At 50.7% G+C, this 21,982-nt stretch overlaps 1 protein-coding gene across 6 annotated transcripts in view; it reads left to right on the forward strand.

The window, feature by feature from the left end:
- Positions 1-21,982, forward strand: part of PLEKHA7 (pleckstrin homology domain containing A7) — a 217,342-nt gene that overhangs the window by 131,774 nt on the left and 63,586 nt on the right. For 5 of the 6 annotated variants that reach the window (XM_062196425.1, XM_062196426.1, XM_062196427.1 and 2 more), the window contains 5 exons: positions 1,958-2,041; positions 14,655-14,766; positions 15,514-15,618; positions 18,566-18,638; positions 20,153-20,253. In XM_062196425.1, coding sequence (XP_062052409.1) covers positions 1,958-2,041; positions 14,655-14,766; positions 15,514-15,618; positions 18,566-18,638; positions 20,153-20,253 — 475 coding nt within the window. Of the gene's footprint in view, positions 1-1,957; positions 2,042-8,248; positions 8,553-14,654; positions 14,767-15,513; positions 15,619-18,565; positions 18,639-20,152; positions 20,254-21,982 lie in introns of those variants that run through there. The other variant, XM_062196431.1, reaches the window with a different exon arrangement.

The following is a 21,982-nucleotide window of genomic DNA, read 5'->3' on the forward strand; positions in this document are numbered from 1 at the left end:
AAAGCATTTTCATCATCTGTCTGAGAAGTCTTTAAAAAGGACCATGGCCCTTTGATTAGGTCATTTAACCTCTGAAACTTAATGCCAAGGAAATAATTTGAATTGCAGAGCCAACTTATGCTAAAAGACACATTGGCTATAAAGTGTGTGTGTGTGTCTCTCTCTCTCTGTGTGTGTGTGTATATGTATGTGTTGGCGGGAGTAGAGGGCAGGGGAATGTCTAAAATACCCAGCCATCTTTCTAGAATGTCAGCTCCATGGAGGAGGGTTCCTTTGTTCACTGTGTTCTCCAGCTTCTACAGCAGGGCCTGGCACACAGGTATCCAGGAGGCGGTTTCTGAACAGTTATATGGAAAAGATCTGCATCCATTTGATAAGACTGTTACTCAGCTATTTCAGATGTAGATGTCTTAATGATGCAGGACATTCTCTAAGTAGCATTGAAAAAAGTAGGATATTTGTATATGCAGTAAAATCACATTTTTTTTAATAGAATGAAAAAACTACTTGGAAGGAGAAAGATACCTTCGTGGTAAAATCATGGGTGTTTTTTTTTTTTCTTTTTCTTTTTTAAAGATTTACTGATTTATTTGAAAGAGTTTCAAAGAAAGAGGGAGGGACCGAGAGAGAGATTGATCTTTCATTGACTGGTTCACACCTCAAATGGCTGCAATGGCTGGGGCTTGGCCAGGCAGAAGCTGGGAGCCAGGAGTTTCATCCAGGTCCCCAACGTGGGTGCAGGGGCCCAAGCACTCGGGCCATCTTCCACTGCTTTCCCAGGCGCATTAGCAGGTGCATTAGCTGGATCGGAAGTGGAGCAGCCAGAATGAGAACTGTTGCCCTTAGGAATGTTGGTGTGGCAGGTGGTGGCTTTACCTGATATGCCACAGTGCCAGCCCCTCTTTCTCTATTTCTAAATTTTTAAAAAATGTTTATGATTTTGTGTTTGGGAAACGTTTTCAATAAATTTTACTGTTTTAAAAAGAAGTTGCTGGGAGTGGGGGAGTGGGATGCAGATGTTTGGCCTGGCATTTAAGGTGCCTTTGCCCCAGTATCTGGGTTTGATACCAGGGTCTGGCTCCTGATTCCAGCTCTGTGTCAATGCAGGAAGTTCCCGGCTCAACCTGGCCCAGCCTAGCTGTAGTGGCCATTTGAAGAGTGAACCAGTAGATGGGAATACTGTCTGTCAGTCTGTCTGTTTCTCTCCCTTTTAAATAATAAGGGGGAAAAAAGTGGTTCATTCTGTTTATTTGTGGAGCAAACAGCAGCCTCTGGAGCCAGCTCCTCCTCCTTTTTAAAGAGCTCAGCTGCTTTGTCGCTACACAAAACACCTACACACTTGGGTTGTGTCTGTCAGCTTGGTGTGGAGGCTGATCCCTCCTGACTTCAAACGGGTTTAGAAACTGCACCGTGTTGAAACTGTGCTGGTCATGTTGCAGAGACATGCCCGTACACTTCTATCTCATCAGCGTAGTGAAGACATTTTGTAGTAGGGAGAAGACTTTGAAGAAGATAGAATTTTCTAGGTGGGTGGCTAATTCTTAGAATTCTTTCCCTGGTTCATGGTTTGGGGGAGGCGTTGCAAGTGGCTTCTGCTTTCCCTCACTCTTATTCATCTTATGGTAACTTTTGCTCAAAGTCTCTGTTTATTGGAATAAGAACTTCATGATATGTCTCTCTGAGACACAGCCTGCTCCCGGGGCCAGGGCTTCGTTACAGGGGTAATTCCCGTCTTTGAGGTGGGCTCTGGCACCCGAGCTGGAGAGCCTTGGTTTTCCTGCGAAGCTGGGCTCTGAAAAGTGATGCACTCCCTGAGGAAAGGCCCCCCTCTTCTCATCCCATGACACTCTTGGGTGCCCAGGGGTCCCAGGCACCACTGACTTGCAGCTGGGGAGGGTGTGGGTATGTGTGTGTGATCTCTCCACTCATGAGATTTCTCATATCGCTCTCTTTTCAGCCATAACCAGCAGACCACGGCATTCAGGCATCCTGTGACTGGGCAGTTTTCTCCAGAAAATAGTGAATTCATTCTTCAAGAAGAGTAAGTGTTTTCATACCTTCTCCTTATGCAGGTCTACCTGGGGAACTTAAAGTAAAGCTTGTTGGACTGTTTGCCCCATCAGACAGAGGGGCTTTCTGTGGGTTGGTTGATTCTAAGGGAAGTGCAAGAGCAGACCCCTCTCAGTGGGAAGATGTGCAAGAGGGGAGATGATACAGGTGTGTACTCTGGTTGGTATTCTCACAGCCTCTTGAAAGTCCCTTGCCCCTAAACTAACCCTGTTTCCTAAAGCATCATTTAGCACACAGCCGCACTCTGAGGGGATCCGCTCATCCGATGTGAAAACAGCCCAGGTGTAGCCTCTCTGGGAGGGGCTCAGGAGAAAGGAGGCAGGTGCAATAACCCCGTCCCTAAACACTTAGACTTCTTTTGCCTCTTTTCTCGACATGGAGACTTGCCAGCTCTGCAGCCCAGTGTCTGGGGTGCTCTGCAGTGGTTGCTGCCAGCCAGGGCTTTTCTACTGAAAAATAATACATGTGCAGCCCAGGTAGCGTGCAAGCTGCCCCTGGAAATGAAGGCCAGGTTGTGAGCACGTGGCTGTGATCAACCGGGTCGGTTCAGTTTGAAGAAAATCTTTGTATTTGAGAAGTAAAGGGATGTTAGCTTTACATTTCCTTCAAATCATTTTCCCTCTGTTAGTCACTTAGACCAAATGTGATCTTAAATTATCCACATTTATATTTTACAGCTTTTCCCTCCCTCCATCCTTGTAAAAGTAGTGACATACAGTAATAAATCCAAAGTACTCATCACTGCCCATCTTCAACAATTTCCAGAACATGGTTAATTTTATTGTACTTATACCCTCCCCCTCACCCCTTGGGTTATTTTGAAGCAAATTCCAAACATATCATTTCATCTCTATAATATTTTCAGCTTTGAATCATTATTGTGCAGCACTTTGAAAACTAGATATCTGTAGCGGTAATACTGACATTCCTTGCACCCTTACTCTGCACCAGAGGCTTTGCACGGGTGTCCCACTTAATACAGTGATCTTTAGCGGTACATCAGCAGCGTCATGTTCAAGATGGAGAAACTGGCTCGAGGTCACTTGGCCAAAGTCACATGGCTAAAAACAGAGAGCCAGGACGTCATCCCTGGGTGGCTGAGCTTTGAGGTCTGTGCTGCCTTTGTGTTGTGTTCTTTTTGGTCAAGTCCAAACCTGCCCTAGTCAGAGGCTGCTGCTACATTATTCTGAGGCTGATTGTCCAGACTCTGACAGCCAGACTCTGGGGTTGAGGGTCTGACTTTGGAAGCATTAATGCCAGTAGACAGAGAGTAAGTGGAAGTTAAAGATTGTCTTGCCTCCTAGATTGAAACAGAAGGGCTGTGAGCTGGAATGCAGATACTCCAAATTCCAGCTCAAAATGAGTTTGTTTATAGCACCCTGAAGGTCAGAGCTCTTGGGAGGTCATCGAGTTCCATCCCCTTTGAGACATGGGCGCCCATCCTTGTTAAGGTCCTTGAAGTCATCTAACCTTTAGCTTGGGAAGTTACCAACTTCAGTAAGAGCTGCTAGAAAAATACAGGTTCCTCATCACCGAAAACTTTGGTCACACTCACAAAATATATCTCGATTCCATTCACTTGCCAAGGAAAAGATGTTTCTTCTTTTCAAGGGTCACTGTTTCCCTCCAGGATGCCATGGAGGTGCTGGCTTGTCTCAGGTGGTGGGTGGCACTGGGTGGTCAGACATTCTGCAGTGTGTGCCTTGGGCATCAAGAGGAAGGGAAGATGCTTATTAGCCTATGCGATGATTCCTGCACTTACTCATTAAATAGCTAGTGCCCAGGTCTATGCTGGACTCTGCAGGTACAGGAGCAAACAAGGTAAATATGATCCTGTGAGTGAGGAGCGTACGGAGGAGCCGGGGAAGTAAAGAAGAGGTCACAAACATGCTGAGCGTTCTTGACGGATGACGCTTGGCGCTCAGTGAAAGCTGATGACAAAAGGGCTCTCACCTGGTGTGGGGCCAGGGACAGCCTCCCCATCCTGGGAAAGCTTAGGGCCGAATAAGCTGGGCAAGAACCTGGAGGGGACGATGGGTTAAAGCATGGGGGATCCACACCTCTTGAGCTGGAGTGAAAAATGAAGGGCTTAAGGTGGATTCTGGAGACCGTTAGGAAACTGAAATGGTTAGGACTGGGAGATTGATTGACTGCGAGGGGGATGAAAGAGAGAGAAGGCTCTCTTAAAGTGTCTGGCCCTAAACTGGTGGAAGAGAGATTTAGATAAGGGAAGATAAGGGTGTGTGTGTGTGTGTGTGTGTGAGATTCACACCAGGGCAGAGTGACTGGCCTTGGTGGGGTGAGAGGGCATGAAGACTGATGTCCGGAGGTCTGCAAGGGAGACGTGAAGATTAAGCTTGGAGAGGGAGGCTGCAGGCAGTTATCTGAATCGCTTCCTCCTGGAATGCACCCAGATTCATCTCCTGGGGAGCTCCCAAGGGTGGGCGAGGCAGCAGTTCTTGAAAGCTTGTGAGTGAATGAAGTTCCTGTTTTGTTCCCTTCGGGGAGCTTGGGTTGTGTGTGATGGGTGAGGAGGAGAGCCTTGGATGACCGCTGGTATCCACACACAGCAGCTCTCACAAGGATGTCTTGGGTGGAAAAAGGGAAGCTGGCTTTTTTTTTTTTTTTTTTTTTTTCATCTCCAAAGAGAGTCTGTTAAGTCCAAGCCCTGGAGAATTGCACTGAGTCCTTTTGCCAGCACCTCGACCCCCAGGTTCTCGGAGCAGTGCTTCCTCAAGTGGGGTCTCCAAACCAGCTAATTAGCTGGGCACTTGTGAGGAAGGCACACTTGAGCTGCAGAGTCAGAGGCTTGGAGTGGAGCCCTGGAATTGTGTTTTAACAAGCCTACCGGTGGTCCTGATGCAGGCGCAAGTTTGAGGCCCACTGATTGAGACAATTTGCTGTTCCCATCTCCCCCTGAATGACTCCCAGCTCCCTTTCTTCACCCTTCTGTGGCTTTAAGACACCCATCATTCTCTGGGCTCCAGTGACGATCTTAGGTGGATTTTCATCAAAGAATCTCGGGTTCTGTCTTCTGTGGGAAGAAAATGTTAAAAATGTTAAGCCCATCTCCATGGCGACTTCTCTTAGAGCGTTGCTAGTGTGAACACTGGTAGCAGGTAGAGCTGGCCCGAGCTCGCCCACCCGAAGACAGTCTGCCTTCTTATAGGTCAGAGTGCAGAAAAGACAAAGAAGGCGACAACTGGGATGGCGTGAGCACCAAGTGTTCCGACTGTCAGCAACACAGACTCCACCAGCAAGGGCTGAGGCGAAGCAACATGTGGGTGACTTAGATGCCCGGGGTCACTGCAGGGCCTCTGAGGGGTCTTGTGATCCAGGGAAGCTCACTTAAGAGCTTTCACAGTCTCCAAAGGCAAGGGAAAGGGAAGTGGGGAAGCGTGCCCTGGCTCTGCCACTCTCATGTCACTGGCTCAGGCGAGTCGCAGGACCTCTGCCTTCAAGGGAAGCAGCGAAGTGCCTGGGAAGAGAATCAGAAATATCTGTTGGACAGCACTAAGGGTACCCTGTAACCCACCGTCCAGACGGAGCCGGTCACGAGCCAGCTGCTTTGGTTGGGTGCCTGTGCTGCTGTTCTCATCTTGCTTTTCCCGGAGTGCTCCCTGGCTCTGTTTGGAAAGCCCTCAAGGAGGGAAGCATGGCCGATGGTTCCTGTAGTCTTGTACCCACCCAGGACAGCTCTGCACACCCAGCCAATAGACATGTGGAAGTGTCTCTGGGATAGATTCTAAGAGGGTGCTGAGCAATTGCACTAACTGGGGGCAGTGTGCAGGGGGCGATGTTGTAGAGAGAGGCTGTCACACCATTCTGTGACCCAGCGAGGGGAGAATGAAGGGTGGCAGGTGAAGGAGGATGCAGTAAAAGAATTCAAGGAGCCCTGGCAGGCTTGGAAGTGGGTGTGTGTATCAAAGCCAGTGTGAGCTCAATGAATGAATAGGGGCAGGCAAATTTAAGCTTCAACCATAATTTTCTACTTTTCAGCACCTATTTATTAGAATCTAGAAGGTCATCTTTAATATAGTGATCTACCTCCTAGAGGAAGACTTGACTTTTCCCCTTAATGATAATCATTTTTATAGATGATACTTAGAAACTTTACTATTACCAGATACTTTTCTAAGTGATAATACTCATATGTAAATATATATATATATAAATTTGCTTTTTTTTTTTTTTTTGACAGGCAGAGTGGATAGTGAGAGAGAGAGACAGAGAGAAAGGTCTTCCTTTTTGCCGTTGGTTCACCCTCCAATGGCCGCTGCAGCCGGCGTGTCGCGCTAATCCGAAGCCAGGAGCCAGGTGCTTCTCCTGGTCTCCTATGCGGGTGCAGGGCCCAAGCACTTGGGCCATCCTCCACTGCCTTCCCGGGCCATAGCAGAGAGCTGGCCTGGAAGAGGGGCAACTGGGATAGAATCCAGCGCCCCAACCGGGACTAGAACCCGGTGTGCCAGTGCTGCAAGGCGGAGGATTAGCCTGTTAAGCCACGGCACCGGCCTAAATTTGCTTTTCAAAAACAATGCTATGTGGGGAAGATGCCATTATTATTATGGATCCTGAAGAACAGAGAGATTAAGAGTCTTGCCAAAGGTAACACAGCTAGTGAGTGATAGGATTTTTTTTAAAGGTTTATTTATGTGAAAGGTAGATTTTACATCGAGGCAGAGGCAGAGAAAGAGAGGTCTTCCATCCGCTGGTTCACACTCCAGTTGGCTGCAATGGCTGGAGCTGCGCCAATCCAAAGCCAGGAGCTTCTTCAGAACTCCCATGTGGGTGAAGGGGCCAAAGGACTTGGGGCTATCTTCTACTGCTTTTGCAGGCCATAGCAGAGAGCTGGATGAGAAGTGGAGCAGCCGGGACTCAAACCGACACTCATATGGGATGCCGGCACTGCAGGTGGTGGCCCCTAGATATTATGATTATAAATACCTTGTACTATACTGCACCTCTCAGTGATCCTCAGGGGCAAGTCTTCTTCATTGTCCAAATTCAGACAATGTGCCAACTGAATAGGCATCTACTACACAGAGCTTTTAATTACAATTGTATTTGCTGTAGTGGACTTTGGTCTGTAACAACTTCATGCTTACTTCAATGACATCAAGTCTCCTTGGTAATTTTTCCTCCAGAAAATGTTCCCAATTTTCTTATTTATTAAAATTCTTTTGCAAGGCAGAAGAGGGGGAAGGAGAGAGAAAGAGAGATTTCCATCTCCTGTTTCACTCCTCAATGCCTACCAACAGCTTGGGCTGGGCTTTCGCCAAAACCAGGAGCCAGGAACTCCATCTGGGTCTCTCACAGGAGTAGCAAGCTCTCAAGTTGCATGAGCCATCCCCGCTGCCACCCTGGTGGCAGGAAGCTAGAATCAGAAGTAGAGCCCGAACTCAAACCAGGCATTCCTGTGGTGGAGGTAGGTTTCCCATTTTTGGCATTTTTTTGTTTTTGTTATTTGAAAGGCAGAGTGACAGAGGAGAGAAAGAGATCTTCCATCTACTGGTTCACACCCCAAAGGGCCACAGCATCCAGGGCTGGGCCAGGCCAAAATCAGGAGCCAGAAACTATGGCTTCCTATGTGGGTGGCAGGGGCCCATGTCCTTGAGCCATCTTCTGCCTCCCCCAGGCACATTAGCAAGGGAGCTGGGTCAGAAGCAGAGCAGCCAGGACTTGAATTGACTCTGTAATAGGTGATGCCAGTTTCACAAGCAGCAGCGTAACCGGCCATGCCACGACACTAGCTCCCCCAGCTGGCATCTCAGCTCTGGCACCAAATGCCTGCATCACCGGCCCTTTTTATTATTATTATTATTATATAGTTTGATTTCTAGTGATTTGATCATTGTGCTCTCGTCAAGCCTCTTTCCTGATTCTTACTTTCTTGAATTGCGAGCTTGAAGCCGGACCCTTTGTGCCTTAAAGGGCTGCACACAAGAGCCCTACGAAGGGGGCAGTCCTCGGCACAGGGAACTTCCAGAGGTGTGGTTCCAGCGTTTGGTGCTCACGCACAGGAGTGTTTTCCTCTCCGTGCTGGGCTGCCCAGGGAGCCGCTGACAGACGCCTCTGCGGCTCTGGGGAAGAGAAGAGAAGCATTCCTGAGCGGTGACGCTGGCGGCTGACTGACAGCAGGCTGTGTACACTGATCCCCAGGCTCTGTCAAGCATTTCGCACTGAGGTGGGGCCTAGGGTGAGAGAGAGACTGTGCTTTGGAAGTTCAGAAGCCGCTGCTGTGCCGAGAAGCCAGCTGCCAGCCATGCAGGATTACCTTGGAGGTTCCTAACTTGGAAAGGACCCTAGCCTGGCCTTCCCTGCCAGGCATCCCACTGAGTTTGGCTTGTCCCTCTCATTGGGATCTGGGCCACCTTCAGTTTGCTCATTGGATTATTTGGAAAGGAAACACGAGTTGGAATTGCCTGGAATGCAATGAGTGGTGTTTGGAGACTAGCACTTCAGAAGATACTGCCTTGCTGAAGGTAAGAGTTCTCGCCCTGGTCCTTGACTGCTATGCCAGGAGGGTTCGTTCTGCAGGTCGCAGAGCGCGTGCTCACGATGGGCCTGTGGGTGGGGTGTCTTCCTGCTGCTGGGAGATAACTGTCTCCTGCCTCTCCTGCAGCCACAAGTTATGGAAGTGGGAAGGGAGGGAGGGCTCCTGAGCTCCCAAAGGAGGTGTCCTGTTGCCCATCTGCTGAGCCCGGGGCTGTGAGGCTGTTGTGTTGCCGTCTGCCGCCGATACAGCTAGCACCTTGTCTCTAGACACTGGCAGTCTTGGGCTAGCTTTGCCTGTTGCATTTGGTTGCCATGGCAGCAGCTGAACTGGGGGAAAATGGAAACACCTGGCAAGCAGATGCAGAAACTTGACTGTTCAGTTTTCCTGCCTGGACCAGGAGACGGCATATGTGACACTCACAGGTAGGGGAAGGGGTGGCGATGGGGCCTTTAGTTCATTCCAACACCTAGGTGCCGGCTTGGCTGTGACGTGGACGTTTCGAAGGGCATCAGCACTGGCAGTGTAGCCATGGCCACGGCTTCAGCTGTGTCTGTGCCGGGTGAAACTGCTGCAGTGTTGGCTTGGCCGTGTGAGGAGGGGAAGCTGCTGCGTGCAGGCTGCAGTGTGGTGTCTTCTGTGACTTCCCCTCCTTCTTTCTGGCCCTCCCCCTACTCTGGGAAGCGCTCAGAGCTCCGTGAGAAAATGCCGTTGTCCAATGAGAGAAGCCCTGCCAGCCAGGAGGAGCACCCAGGCTAGCAGAGGGCTCCCCGTGGTGGCATCGCAGAGACGGAGCAGGGCAGCGATGGAAGGAGCAGTAGAGATCAAGGTGTGGTTCTCCCCCTGCACAGATACAGGCACAGAGCCTGGACAGCGGAAGACACTGGCCAAGGGGCATCCGCAGAACAGGGCTCCTGCCGAATGCGGGGCTCTGGTTGGGGTGGGGGAGGCACAAGTCTTACTAGGTTTTCTCCTGCCAGGTGAGGGGGTGGAGCCTGTGTGTAAGACAGGCGTTGAGGGGGAGGGAGAGGAACGCGGAAAGCCACAGTTGAGTAATGAGGCCCCAGTTGCTGAATGGAAACCAGTGTCAGACAGCCGCCCCCAGGGTGTTGGGAGTGTACTGCTCGCGTTGGCGGTCTGTGTGTGTGTGTGCGAAGTCGGGCTGTGGAGGTGTCTGCCTGTTGGGGACAGGAGCTTCCTTTTATTTTCTGACTTTCATTGTGCATGGCTCTGCCCAAGCCCTGGGTCGGTGGCTGCAAGCTCCTGGAAGAGCCACCGGTGTTGGTGAGTGAGCCTCTCCCTTCTCCGCTGGTGGTAGCTGAGCTCATGTGCACTCTCTCGAATCCTCGAGGACAGAGCATGAATCTGGGGCCCATTTTCCCTGACGCTAATGGGATATGGGTGTTGCTAAATGAGGCCTCCTCAATACGAGAGTCCTGTCACTCCACAGCTTTCTAATGCTCTCGCTTGCTGCTGCTGTGCTGGGGGGGGGGGGGGGGAATGGAGCCTGACCCTCAGTCATGGGGCACTGCGCTTTGAAAGGTCCCAAGTGAAGCCTTGGGAGCAGTGTTGATAGGACGTGATGGTTGGTTAGAAGTTAATTATTTGGCACTGGAAGCTTTCTGGAGAGTAGTGCCTTGGATGTAAAGTGCAGCTGGGATTTAAATGTTGGGGGTCTCTGCTGGTAATAGACACAGAAGTGATTTTCATTTCATGCAACACTTCATGGGTTTCCAAATGTCTTTTCAGACATTAACTTGGGAGGTGAGAGGCAGTTCTCAACCCATTTTGCAAAAAAAAAAAATGGTTGCTGAGCCCAGAGAACTGATGGGTCTTGTGGGGGTGTGACTGACAGCCAGTTATTGTCACCCCTGGCCATTCCTCCACCTCGGGATGCCCTGGGCTTGGGGGTTGGTCTTGGGCTGAGAAGAGCAAATCCTTCCTGTCTCAGACCTGGGGACTTGCAGGGGAACATCTCTCGGTGGCAGAGTCCAGGTTGGGGGTCCAGCTTCTATCTTGGGCAAATCATACTTTCTCTCTCTCTCTCTCTCTCTCAGCGTCAAGTTCCTCATCTATAAAGCAGAGACAGTAAAACTGACCACAGGGCTGAAATAATGCAGACACAGTGCACGGCCCGGTGTGGGGGTTCCCCAGATACAGCTCAGTCCCTCTGCTTGCTTAACCTTGTGTACCTGTCCCTGTGTGTTGGTGACACTTGGCTTAGTGACTACTTATTGTGACCAACAGGACAGGGAATGGTCTGGGTGTATTCCGACTTCAGTCTGTTCAGGTTCTCACTGTGGGTTGAAAAAAGTCAGAGGATCCCATGAACCAAACTCGGATAAACAGGAAAAATGGCTTCTGTATTTATAACCTCCCTTTCTTTACTACCTCTGACAGGGTAATAAGCTTTGGGTTCTGGATATGCAGGAAGCGAACACAGCTCCTTCTATAGCTGGGGAAATTGAAGGACAGAGAAAGTGGTTTACTGCCGGGGCTCACCTGACACCTCCCTGCTAAAGTTCAGGGTTGAATCCGGTCCTTTTCTGCCCGCCTTCTGCAGCCGGATTGCCTCTAGTCCTGATCACTACCTTTGTTTCAGCTGGGAGGCAGTTGAGTTAAAGCTCCAGCTCACTGTTTTGAACTTCAGCCCACACCCTGCCAGCAGAATAGTCGGCATTCATGTAGCCCAGGCCAAGGAAAGGGAGGTCTTTGTTCAAATCATCCCACTGGACTTGGGGAGTCCAGAGAGCACAGAAACCTGGCAGGCAGGCTTTTAAGTTAATAGACGTTGTTTAAGTGCACCAAGAGTCTGCTGTCTCCCCCTGTCTCGGGGACCTGTGTGACTCAACGTGTCTGACAGCTTGCTGCTGGGAACCCGGGGCCTTTCATAGCCGCTCCGGGGCAGGGGCGCTTCTCTGGGGAGGAGGATGCTTATCAGGGGAGAGCTGTCAGAAGAATACACTGTCAGTCTGAGGAGTGGGGGAGAAACCAGTGTCTGTCCTGCGGGGTTCCTGCCTAGAAGTGGCTGAAACACACATGCTAGAATGGCCGCCACCAGGTGAACGGCGTCCTGTTCCTTTCACTGCAGTCTCTTCGGGAAGAGGGGCACCCACACATGCCACAGATGCCCTGCCCCCTGCTCACACCAGTGGGGGTCAACCACTTCTGGAAATTGCTATCAGAGCCAGTTTTGTTTGTTTGTTTTTGTTGTTAGCCAAGTGAGAAAGTTGTTTTTGCAACTTTTTTCATGCCTTCGTTTTTAGGACGTCGCATGGCACTGCCGAGTGTCACAGCCACGTTTTTTCAGCTAGTTGTAATTCTGGATAGGCTGTCATTATTTCCTAAAGTCCTACCCGGCTCAGAGGGACTGAAAGGCCGTGAGCCACAGAGGCACGTGCTGTGACGGCAGGCCTTGTTCCCTGGACGAAGGGGCAGTGGCGTGTGCCTTGTTTTTCAGAGAGCCAGGTCCGGGGTGGCCAGGTGGTTGAGTTGGGTGCTGTTCCAGCTGCCCATGGGGTTCCTGGTGCGAACATGCTCGCTGTCTGGGGAGACCACACAGGCCCCTTCCTGGGGCAGATTCAGGCAGTGCTCTGGGTGTGGCTGAGCAGTGCAGTGCATGAAGAACGGACTTGTCTGTTTCTTCCTCTTCCCCTCTCCCGCCTGCCCTCGCCCATGTGCAGTGTTGGGGCCTCAGCCAGTCCTTGTCTGGCTGCAGTCTGTTCACAGCCCGCTCCCTAGGTGGTCTTTGATCCCCAGGGATGCAGGACGGTCATCTTTCTTTCTGTGTTGTTGGCTAGCAGAGGCTTCTGAGCCAAGCGCTGGTGTGGGGAGAGGACAGGGGCTTGGAATGCAGGCGGTGAGGAGGCCCAAAGTTAGGACCCATGATTGCAACATACCAAAATGGCCAGAGTGGCCATTTTCATGGATTTCATGGGCTAATCGCAAATCCAATCTTTTCTTTGTCCTACAGAGAAGGAATGAGATATCTATTGATAGAATGGGATGCAGTTTTTAAAAATGATGTGCATGATTTTAAAATAACAGAGAAAATGTTTATGATATTTTAAAATAAGATTCCAAATCATGAAAATAGTATGACCCACAATTGTATATGAACAAAGAAATGCCCCTCCCCCCAAAGAAAAGCAAAACCCCAAATAGGCATGGAAAATAGAGCAGAGGGAAACATTTCAAGTGTTCCAAATGGTTTTCCTTTGCAGAGCAGGTCTAGGGGTGATTCTTTCTCCTCTTTCAACTTTTTCTTATGTTTCTCATATATTCTATAATAAGCCTCCCTTAGTACCTATGTGGGAGCAAATTAAACATGATGAAATCCCAAACAAACCTTTTTTCTTGTTGGTCTTCGTGTCCTGAATTTTAGTGTGGGGATACAGCTGCTGTAACCGGGCAACCTGAGAACTCTGCTTGTCTCCCACTCCGGGAATCTCAAGAGTCAGGCAGGACCAGATTCCAGGAAGCTGTTTTGGACATGATTCTGCCTGGAGGCAGGGGATGGACAAGGCAGCCTCTCAGAGCCCCTTCCCACCCCCAGGCTGCACACAGCCTCTGCCAGCGGGGAGCGGGCAGAGCGTGGTGACATTCTCCCTCCCTACAAAAGCAGCAACAAAAGTCTGCCCGGGATGGAGGCCGGGGGTGGGAAATCTGGAATGAGTGCCTGAGCTGATAAGGAGCCAGCGATCCTCCTGCCTGGTGGGGCTTGCACCTCCAGCTGCGGGGCATCCCACTCAACCCTGTCCCTGGGAGAGCTGGCGTCTGCTTCCAGGTCCCGCAGCTGGCACTGCTCTGAGAGCTCCGTGGTCACGGCCGTCTCTGCGGAGAACTTCCCTTCTCGTGCGGGATACTGCAGCTTGGCTCAGGGCACAGGAAGGTTCCCTGGGTCCTTGTGAGCAGCAGTGGCCATTGAAGGACACAGATTTCCCCCTCTGCACCTCTCTACTTGTGAGTCTGGTGACCGATACCCAGAGTGCTTCGTCCTCAGCTGCATCCTACCAGGATCTTCCAGCTCCATCTCTGGGGCCTGGCCCCCAGCCTCCAAAGCTCCAAAGCAGGCTGTCTGCGCTCTTCGGACAAACAGCCTCAGCTTACTGCAGTGGCCAGGCCTCCAGCAGCCGGGGTCCTGTTGTCTATCAGGAAAGTAGTGAAACCCAGCCTCCGCACAGTGAAACTTCCACTTTGAGGAACGCTTGCTGATCCTGGAATTGGCAGAGTCTTGCAATTGGGCCTCGAGCTGTTCAAGGACAGGTGTTGGACTTGTGTCGAGGCATTTGTCACTGCTGCTTTGAGAGACGAGCAGATGCAGGGGCTCTGTGGCGGCAGGTGAGGATGCTGTCTGGTGTCTTTTGCGTCAGTACCGAGATGTTCCCAGACCGCTGGCCATCATGGGGCAACGTTGGGTTGCTGGGATGCTGATGGGGAAGCCTCATTGGTACCCGTGGCATGCTTCATTTCTTCTTGCTCTCCAAGCATGGCACAAGGGGTTAAATCTCCAATGGCTCTATTTTGGGGCAACTGGAATGTTCCCAGAATAGGAGTCTTTGTTGAGTAGTCTATTTCAGGAGGCAAGCCCCACTGGCGTTTATGTAAGCATTCTCTGTGTGTATCTGGGGGTGTGGACGTGTGCGCAAGTGGTTTCTTGTTACTAATTATAAACAGCTTCTTTAGGGAGCCAGGGAAATGGAGGGGTGTGTGTACGTGTAAGGGTATGGATTGCTCTTGCTTGCTGTGAAGAGCGCTGTGACCATGAATGCCCGTTCCGTCATGGGGCAGTTGTCACAGACGCCTGAGTGATAGAGTGAGTGTCGGGATCCTAGGACAACAAGCAAGGATGACAGCCCCTTAGGAGACTGTCTGCCCGTGGAGATGTGTCCGTCTGTCATCGTTTTGGTTCCTTGAGGCACAGGGGCTGCAGTCTGGAGTCAAGTGGTCTCTAAAAGATGGCACTGGGTTATTCTTAGGCCCAGCAACCAGTCCCAACCTGAACCAAATCTCAGACTCCACTTCCCACCTCGTAGCTTGGCACTTGGCATTTACCACCTCCCCCTCCCAATTCCCCTGTGTCTCCTCACAGGCAAAGCCCACATATGTCAAAGCAAGAGAGAAACCAAAGACCGTCCAGCATGGTCAGCGAGACGTCCACGGCTGGCACCGCGTCCACCCTGGAGGCAAAGCCAGGACCCAAGGTGAGCGCTTGGCTGCTTGTTCCTTCTGTCCCCTCTGTTCTATTTTGCCAAGCCCCTTTGTAACCAGCAGCCCATTCGATCTCCACCATAGTTCTGGGGGAGAGCCCCCTAAGAAGTATTCTCCCCAGATAACAGATGAGGAAATTGAAGCCAAGAAGGGCTATGTCCCTTGCCCAAGAAAGCAGGTGACTGCAGACGGAAGCAGGACTGATGTCTAGGCCTTTGGACATGCTCTTCACTTTCCTGGCTTGTGTCGGGGGTGGGGGGTGCCCTGTGTTCACGTGTGCCTGTATGTTAGAGCCTGGCCAGATTCTGTGACACCTCAGACCAAAGAAGGGTGCCTCTGGGAGGGGCCCAGAGGCGTCTGTGCTCAAGAGTGGGATGAGTGATCAGGAAACAGAGAAACCCACCCACGTACAGAGTCAGGGCAGGGTGCTGAAGAATGAGCCCAGATAGGAGAGGACTATGGGGACTGTGTTCCAGAAAGCTATCCAGCAAGTGGTAAAAATTGATTGAAAAATGCTTTTAATATTTTTCCCCTGTGACCAGGCCAGGAGACTTGCCAAGTCTTGGGCTTGCCTTTTAATCAAAGTGCTGTGACCATGTGCACACCGTTCCCTGTTTGACCACTGGTCTTCTGATCAGAGGGTGCTTAGAACAAGGCAGAGGAGCCTCCTAACATACGACTGCTTTTTGTGCCCCCCTCCCAATCCCCACTGCTAGAGCTGAAGTCTGCTTTTTTCCTAGATCATAAAGTCCAGCAACAAAGTGCACAGCTTTGGGAAGAGGGACCAGGCCATTCGCAGAAACCTGAACGTTCCAGTGGTGGTGCGGGGCTGGCTGCACAAGCAGGTGAGAAGCTGAAGAGACTGGCCCTGCTGCTGCCTCTCCTAGCCCTGGCCCCGGAGGCTGGGACCAGGCCCGCAACTCTCTGCTGCTGAGTTTGTCTCAGACAGGTAGATTCTGCCCAGCGTGCTCGGTGGTCTGCTGTTGGTATTTCTGAGTGGACTATGTACTCAGTTTTTTACAGCTCTTATCCCCAAACCCGCCTCACCCTTTTGGCTCCTGGTGCTGTTGGTGGCCCAGGCCTCAGTGGGTGGGTCAGCATGAATCCAGCCCTACTGCTGGTCCTCTGCCAGCTCTTGCCTTCCTGATGTTAAAGAGTCTTTGTTATCCCTGGGCTGAAAAATGCTGTCCTTTCCTCTGCCCATTGTCTAGCACACACATCTAGCTCTCTAGCACCTCAAATCTCAGATCTGCCAGATGCAGCTCATTGTGTCCCCACCCGTTTCCTCTCCCTTCCTCCACCCCCGCCCCTAACCTGCTTGTTCTGACTCCGAGTAATGCAGACTCCTTGCAAGTTAGAGGCCTCAGCACCACGGCCAGCGCCTCACGCGCCCACACCCACTCAGTACCATCTCCGCCCCTCCCCGACATGGGGCTGTCCTGAATCTCCAATCCCACCTCCAGGTGGTCTGCATGTGGGCATCTGGCCGTGAATAGGATGTGAGCCCCTCTTCTGTTTTCTGCCTTCTTTCGTTGCCATTCGTTCGTCCCTTCCCCGAGTGTCTGCTGTGTTCTCGGTGCTCTCACAACAGGTTTAGACAGATGAACAATGTGTGGTTTCCGCCCTCCCTCCCTTGTCACACAGTCCTCCGGCCCAGTCTCTTCCCTGTTCTAGTAGCCCCCACCCCTCACCCCACCAACATACACACCAAAGCGGGGAAACAAAGGAAGAAAAACCAAGAGCAATGATGTCGGCTCTGTAAGGTCTTTTGGGGAAGACAGAGGAGGACGTTAACATCGTACACCACGCGGGGATCCACAGCCCCTTCTCCCTGTGGCAGCTCCTGCGGCTCGATCCACTGTCAGGCGCCACCATCTCTTGCTCCACTGACTCCCTTCTCTGCTCTGTCTGCCCTCCCCTTTATCTGCCCATCTCTTCTGTTAAGTAATTAAACCCAATGACTTCTTCCATGTGCCTCTCTGGCCCATGAAACAAAAGCTGCTGCTTTGAAAGGTGGAGGGAGAGGGAAGGGATTGCAAGAACCCTTGCCCTGCTGGCCCAGGCCCCTCGGCCATGCTGTGACAGGGGCCTGTGCAGAGCGGGATGCTGAAGGCACACACGTGCACAGTGTGGCTCGGAAAGGCTTCCCACAGGAAGTGATGTTTGCACCAGGTGTGGAAGGGTGGATAAGAGTTCTCTAAACAAAGCAAATGCCACATGCCACGACCTTGAACATCATCTGGTCAGTTTGCAGGCAATAAGACTGGTTAAGTGGATGAAGTCATTTTAGTAAAGTAGAGGATGGATAAACCTTATGTGTCTTAGTTTAAAAATTGTCCAATTTTTAAAAACCTGTCAAAAACTTCAGTAGCAGGAAAACAAATTTTTTTTTATGTTTTTAAAGATTTATTTTATTTGAAAGGCAGAGTTACAGAGAAGCAGAGGCAGAGAGAGAGAGAGAGAGAGAGAGGTCTTCCCTTCACTGGTTCACTCCCCAGATGGCTGCAATGGCAAGATCTGGGCTGATCCAAAGTCAGGAGCTTCCTCTGGGTCTCCCACATCAGTGCAGGGGCCCGAGGACTTGGGCCATCTTCCACTGCTTTCCCAGGCCAAAGCAAAGAGCTGGATCAGAAGTTGAATGGCCAGGACTCGAACTGGTACCCATATGGGATGCCGGCACTGCAGGCGGCGTCTTTACTCACTATGCTACAGTGCTGGCCCAAGGAAAACAGATTTTAACAGCCATCTCTGAAGCTCAAAGCAGCTCAGGGGTTTCCCTAGGACTGGAAGAACAGTGACCTTACATTATGGTCATCTATCCACTCGTTCACTCTCCAAATGCCCACAACAGCTGTGGCTGTACCACGCAGAAGCCAGGAGCCGAGAACTCCTGTGGGTGGCAGGGACCCAGGCACCTGAGCCATCACTGCTTCCTCCAAGGATGTACATTAGCAGGAAGCTGGATGGAAAGTGGAGACGGAACTCAATCCCAGGCACTCCAATATGGAATGTGGGCCTCCCAAGCGATGGCTTGACCTGCTGCTCCACCATGCCTGCCCCTAAAATTTTCTAGAGAAACAAAGACTTGCTTTTCAGGTGAATAAAGAAAGATTGTTGTTATGAGACAATTTGAGAGCAGAGGATCTCTTCACAGTGATTTGCAGGATAACACAACAGCAAAATCGGACCCTGATGGTAGAGAACTAGGCTTAGTCAAATGAGAACTTTGTCTCGGTTAATTAATTGTCAGTTTAGACTGTACTCAGTACCATGTAACCTCAGTGTTCTAATCTGCATCAGTGAATATACAGTATAGCACAACACCTTAAAAAAAAAAAAAAAAAAAAAACAACTAAGCTCCTGGCTTCAGCCTGGCCCAGCTCTGGCTGTTGCAGCCATTTGGGGCGTGAACCAGCAGATGGTAGATCTCTCTGGGTCTCTCTCTCTCTGTAACTGTGACTTTCAAGTAAGTCAATAAATTTTTTTTGCAAAAACTTTCCTTTTTGATAAGAGCTGATTCCTTTCTTAATGGGAGATCTGTGTGTTTGAATTCGCATTTTTCTTTCTGCAAGAGGGTGGGTTATAATATATTAATTTATTTCCAGGAGACAAAAATAACCTTTCTGTGATAAACCATCATTGAATAGATATCAGTAAAGCATTCACTAATGTTTGGAGAGGAAGAGCAAATTGATATGGGCAAGTCTTGGTACCAGAGTCAAGTTCTGTGTGACTGGGGAGGAGGAACAGTATGCTCAGACATTGCCCTGACTACTTTTCTTTGCTTTGCAGGACAGTTCTGGGATGAGGCTGTGGAAAAGGAGGTGGTTTGTGCTTGCTGATTACTGCTTATTTTACTATAAAGGTGAGATGAGTCTGTGGCCACCAAGGGCTCCTTATGGTAGAGGCGGTGGTGGGAGGACACAAATGATGGCTTTCTCAGATCCAGTCACTGGGCCAGTAGCCTGAGTTAGGTAGTAGCCTATTGCCCTGCCAGTTTACCTTAATATATGTGGATGGTTGGTGACTTCCGTGTTACGGATCCCAGAATAGAAACTTCACTGTGTTGAGTTAAATAGAATCCAGTTCACTTACTACTCACAGCCCAGTCATCTCAGCTTTTGCTGCACTTGGGTTGTAGGCACACCTTTGAGGCAATCTGGAGAGGAAGTATGGGCAAATCCTTGCAGCCTGTAACCTGCCTTCTGGTTGTCTCCCCGTGTGGCTCTGGAAGGGCAGCTGGTGAATTGAGTCAGCTGAGATTTTACAGAGCCCAGCAGTGAAGCTGGGGCTTGCACTATTGAGAAAGTCTCAAAGTACGGAAAAAAGAGAGACGACTTGCTCTTAAGACCAGGCGATGGCCAGGGATTTAAAACACATTAGAATGCTGAGGGGAACGTAAATTCCAAACTGGAAAAACTTAGAAGAGGGAGGGTTTGCCTTGGGCTTTTAAGGACGAATTAAGCTTTGCCTGTGTGGGAAGTTGAGGAAACTTGAGTAAAGTTCCAGAGGCAGAAGATGGACTGGCTCACCTGGCTGCCAGGATGTACCAGGAGATAAGGCTCAGCAGGTGAGAGAGGGCCGAAATGAAAAGGCTGTCCCAGATAGGCAGAAGCTGAGGTGCCTTCTGTGTCCAGTGGGGAAACCAGCAAGTGCCTTTGAGTAGGAGAGCAACAGGACCAATGCTGTCATTAGGAAGTGACTGCTGTCAGCAGCATGGTTCCTAGGAAGGACAGAAGTAAAAGGTGGGAGTTTTACACGTGCTTATTACTTTGCCCATGAGATTTGCTTCTCCCAGAATGCCTTTCTACATCCTACCACTTCCTGAACCTCTTCAAACAATGTATTTATTGAAGTATTTATTTTACTTGCGAATCAGAGAGACAGAGAGATGGTCTGACAGATGGTCAGGCTGAAGCCAGGAGTCAGGAACTCAATCTAGGTCGCTCATGCCGGTGGTGGGGACCTACCCACTTGAGCTGTCACCTGTGGCTTCCTGCAGTGCACACCAGCAGAAACCTAGAGTCAGAACAAGAACTCAAACCCATGCACTTCCAAAATGTATGTGAGCGTCCCAACTGGCATCTTAACCCCTGTACCAAATGCCCACCCCTTCTGAAGCCTTCTTCACCCCTGTGTGCCACTCTCGCCTCTGTGTGCCCATGGCACTTGCTGTCCTTCCAGTGTTGGGCAGGCTGAGTTGAATGTTTGACATGCCTGGGGATGTGCTCGGAGAGAGGGCCCTGCCTGGCTCACCTCCTTAGTTCCAGCACAGAGCTGCTCATAGAGCACCCAGTGATCGGTTAAGAGGAGATTGCTGTGGTTCTCGGTAGACAGATGGAACCAAATGATTGTTCTCATGTGCTTTTCCACCCAAAGATAGCCGAGAAGAAGCAATCCTGGGGAGCATCCCTCTGCCCAGCTACGTGATTTCACCTGTGGCCCCTGAGGATCGCATCAGTCGCAAGTACTCCTTTAAGGTACCACTCCTCCTCTGAAGCTCCACTTCTGTCTTCAGAAGCTTTGTGTCCTCAAAAATGTCTTCATAAAAGCCATTGCTTTGGGGCGGAGGTGTGGGAGAGGGGGAGTTAGGGAGCTACAGAGTTTCAGACTCAGGTTAATAAAGTTAAAATTATTTAAACAAGAGTAATGACACATCGCCAGTACCTCCTTTTGAATCTGAGCTTTGGAGTCCCCCAGCCTTGTCCCAGTATTGAGATCCCCCTTTCCTATTGCTACAGGTCATGTGGTTATGTACCTAATGTGAGTATGGCCTTTCTCCTGCTTTCTGATCACCCTTGTCCGCTGGTCTAACTACTACGCAGCCATCTGGCACAATCAAGGACCCCTCAGGGTGGATTTATCTCAGTTGTGTTCTGAAAACTCACACTGAGGGTTAGGGGCTGTCACGTTTATCTCTGCTGTTTATCCCTGTTGAAAAGCATTTAGGCTGAGACTTTGGTTTATTTTCTGGATCATTGAAGATTCCCAGGCAGATACCTTCCCTGGAAAAACCCCTTTTCTACTCCCTTGGTGCCATCCCATTTGGGGTTTTTGGGGCCATGTTAAATACTGATGCCTGGGAGGCCAGGTGGGGAAGACTCTGGGAAGGTGGTCGTTAGGCCCAACTTGGGGAGTCCTGAGTCTTCTCCATCATTTACCCCTGCGGATTCTTTCCTTCCAGGTGTTTCCTAGGTCCCCCAGAGGTGGTGAGGGTGGCCTGGCTTGATGGATTGCAGGTGTACTTCACTGGCGGTTGGAGTGGAAGTCCCAAAGAGCCCTGCAACACGTGGCTTTTGGTGCCAGTAGCCAAGGGCATAGCTTCTTGTGGCTGCTCAGGCTACATGGCAGTGCTGGTACTTCCAGCTAGGGTACAGGGCCTCCACCTGCACTACCCCTGCTGCTTGCCTATTCCCATGTTGGGGTACAGGATGGGTACTAGACAGTAGGTAACTAAAGCAGAGGGTGAACTTTGGAAACACACAACATAAGCCACCCTCTGTTCTCGGGCAGGGTTGTAGGAAAGGGGTATGCCATGTCTGTGGTGTTTGCAGTTGGTCCTCAGTCTATGAGAGCTTTGGAAAGCGACAGCCTAGGTCGGCCCCTTGACCCGGAGTCCGTGGAGGTGTGGGGGTGGGGGTGTGCAGACAGTCAGCCTTATTGTCCTCCCGCCTGAGCCTCCTGTGGGAGCACGGGGCTGAGCTGATGCTCCAGCTCTGGTCAGCAGCCAGCTTGAGCTGGCCCTGCCTGGCCCTCAGCGCTCCTCAGCATCTCTGCACAGGTGCCGTGGGAAGTAAGTGGATATGTGGCGCCTCACTGAATGGACACGGCTAGCCTGTGAGGTCAGCATCGCCCGTGTCGCTTCATAGACTTCATAAGCAGCTGGAGAGCTTAAGAAACTTGCCCAAAGTCACTAAGGTACTCTGGAAGGTAGCAGAGATGGATCTGGGTCCTGAATTCCGTCTTCTTCCAGTTGTATCTCGGGGAGAGGGGGAGGTTTCTTTCTGTTCCTCTGCCTTTTCTTCCATGTCTTATCTTGGTCACCTTGTGCACGTGCTGCAGCAGCTGGGAGGCGGTTTGCATTTACATCCATCGTATCATTTTGGGGCCACCCTTCTACTACCCAGCTCAGAAGTCTCCCTGAAGACCATGTGTTCAGTGACTTTTAGACAGGCTTCTCGTAGCCTGCAAGTCTTCCTTGGAAAGCCC

The sequence above is a fragment of the Lepus europaeus genome, chromosome 7 (assembly GCF_033115175.1).
Source record: "Lepus europaeus isolate LE1 chromosome 7, mLepTim1.pri, whole genome shotgun sequence".
Classification (NCBI taxonomy): Eukaryota; Metazoa; Chordata; class Mammalia; order Lagomorpha; family Leporidae; genus Lepus; species Lepus europaeus.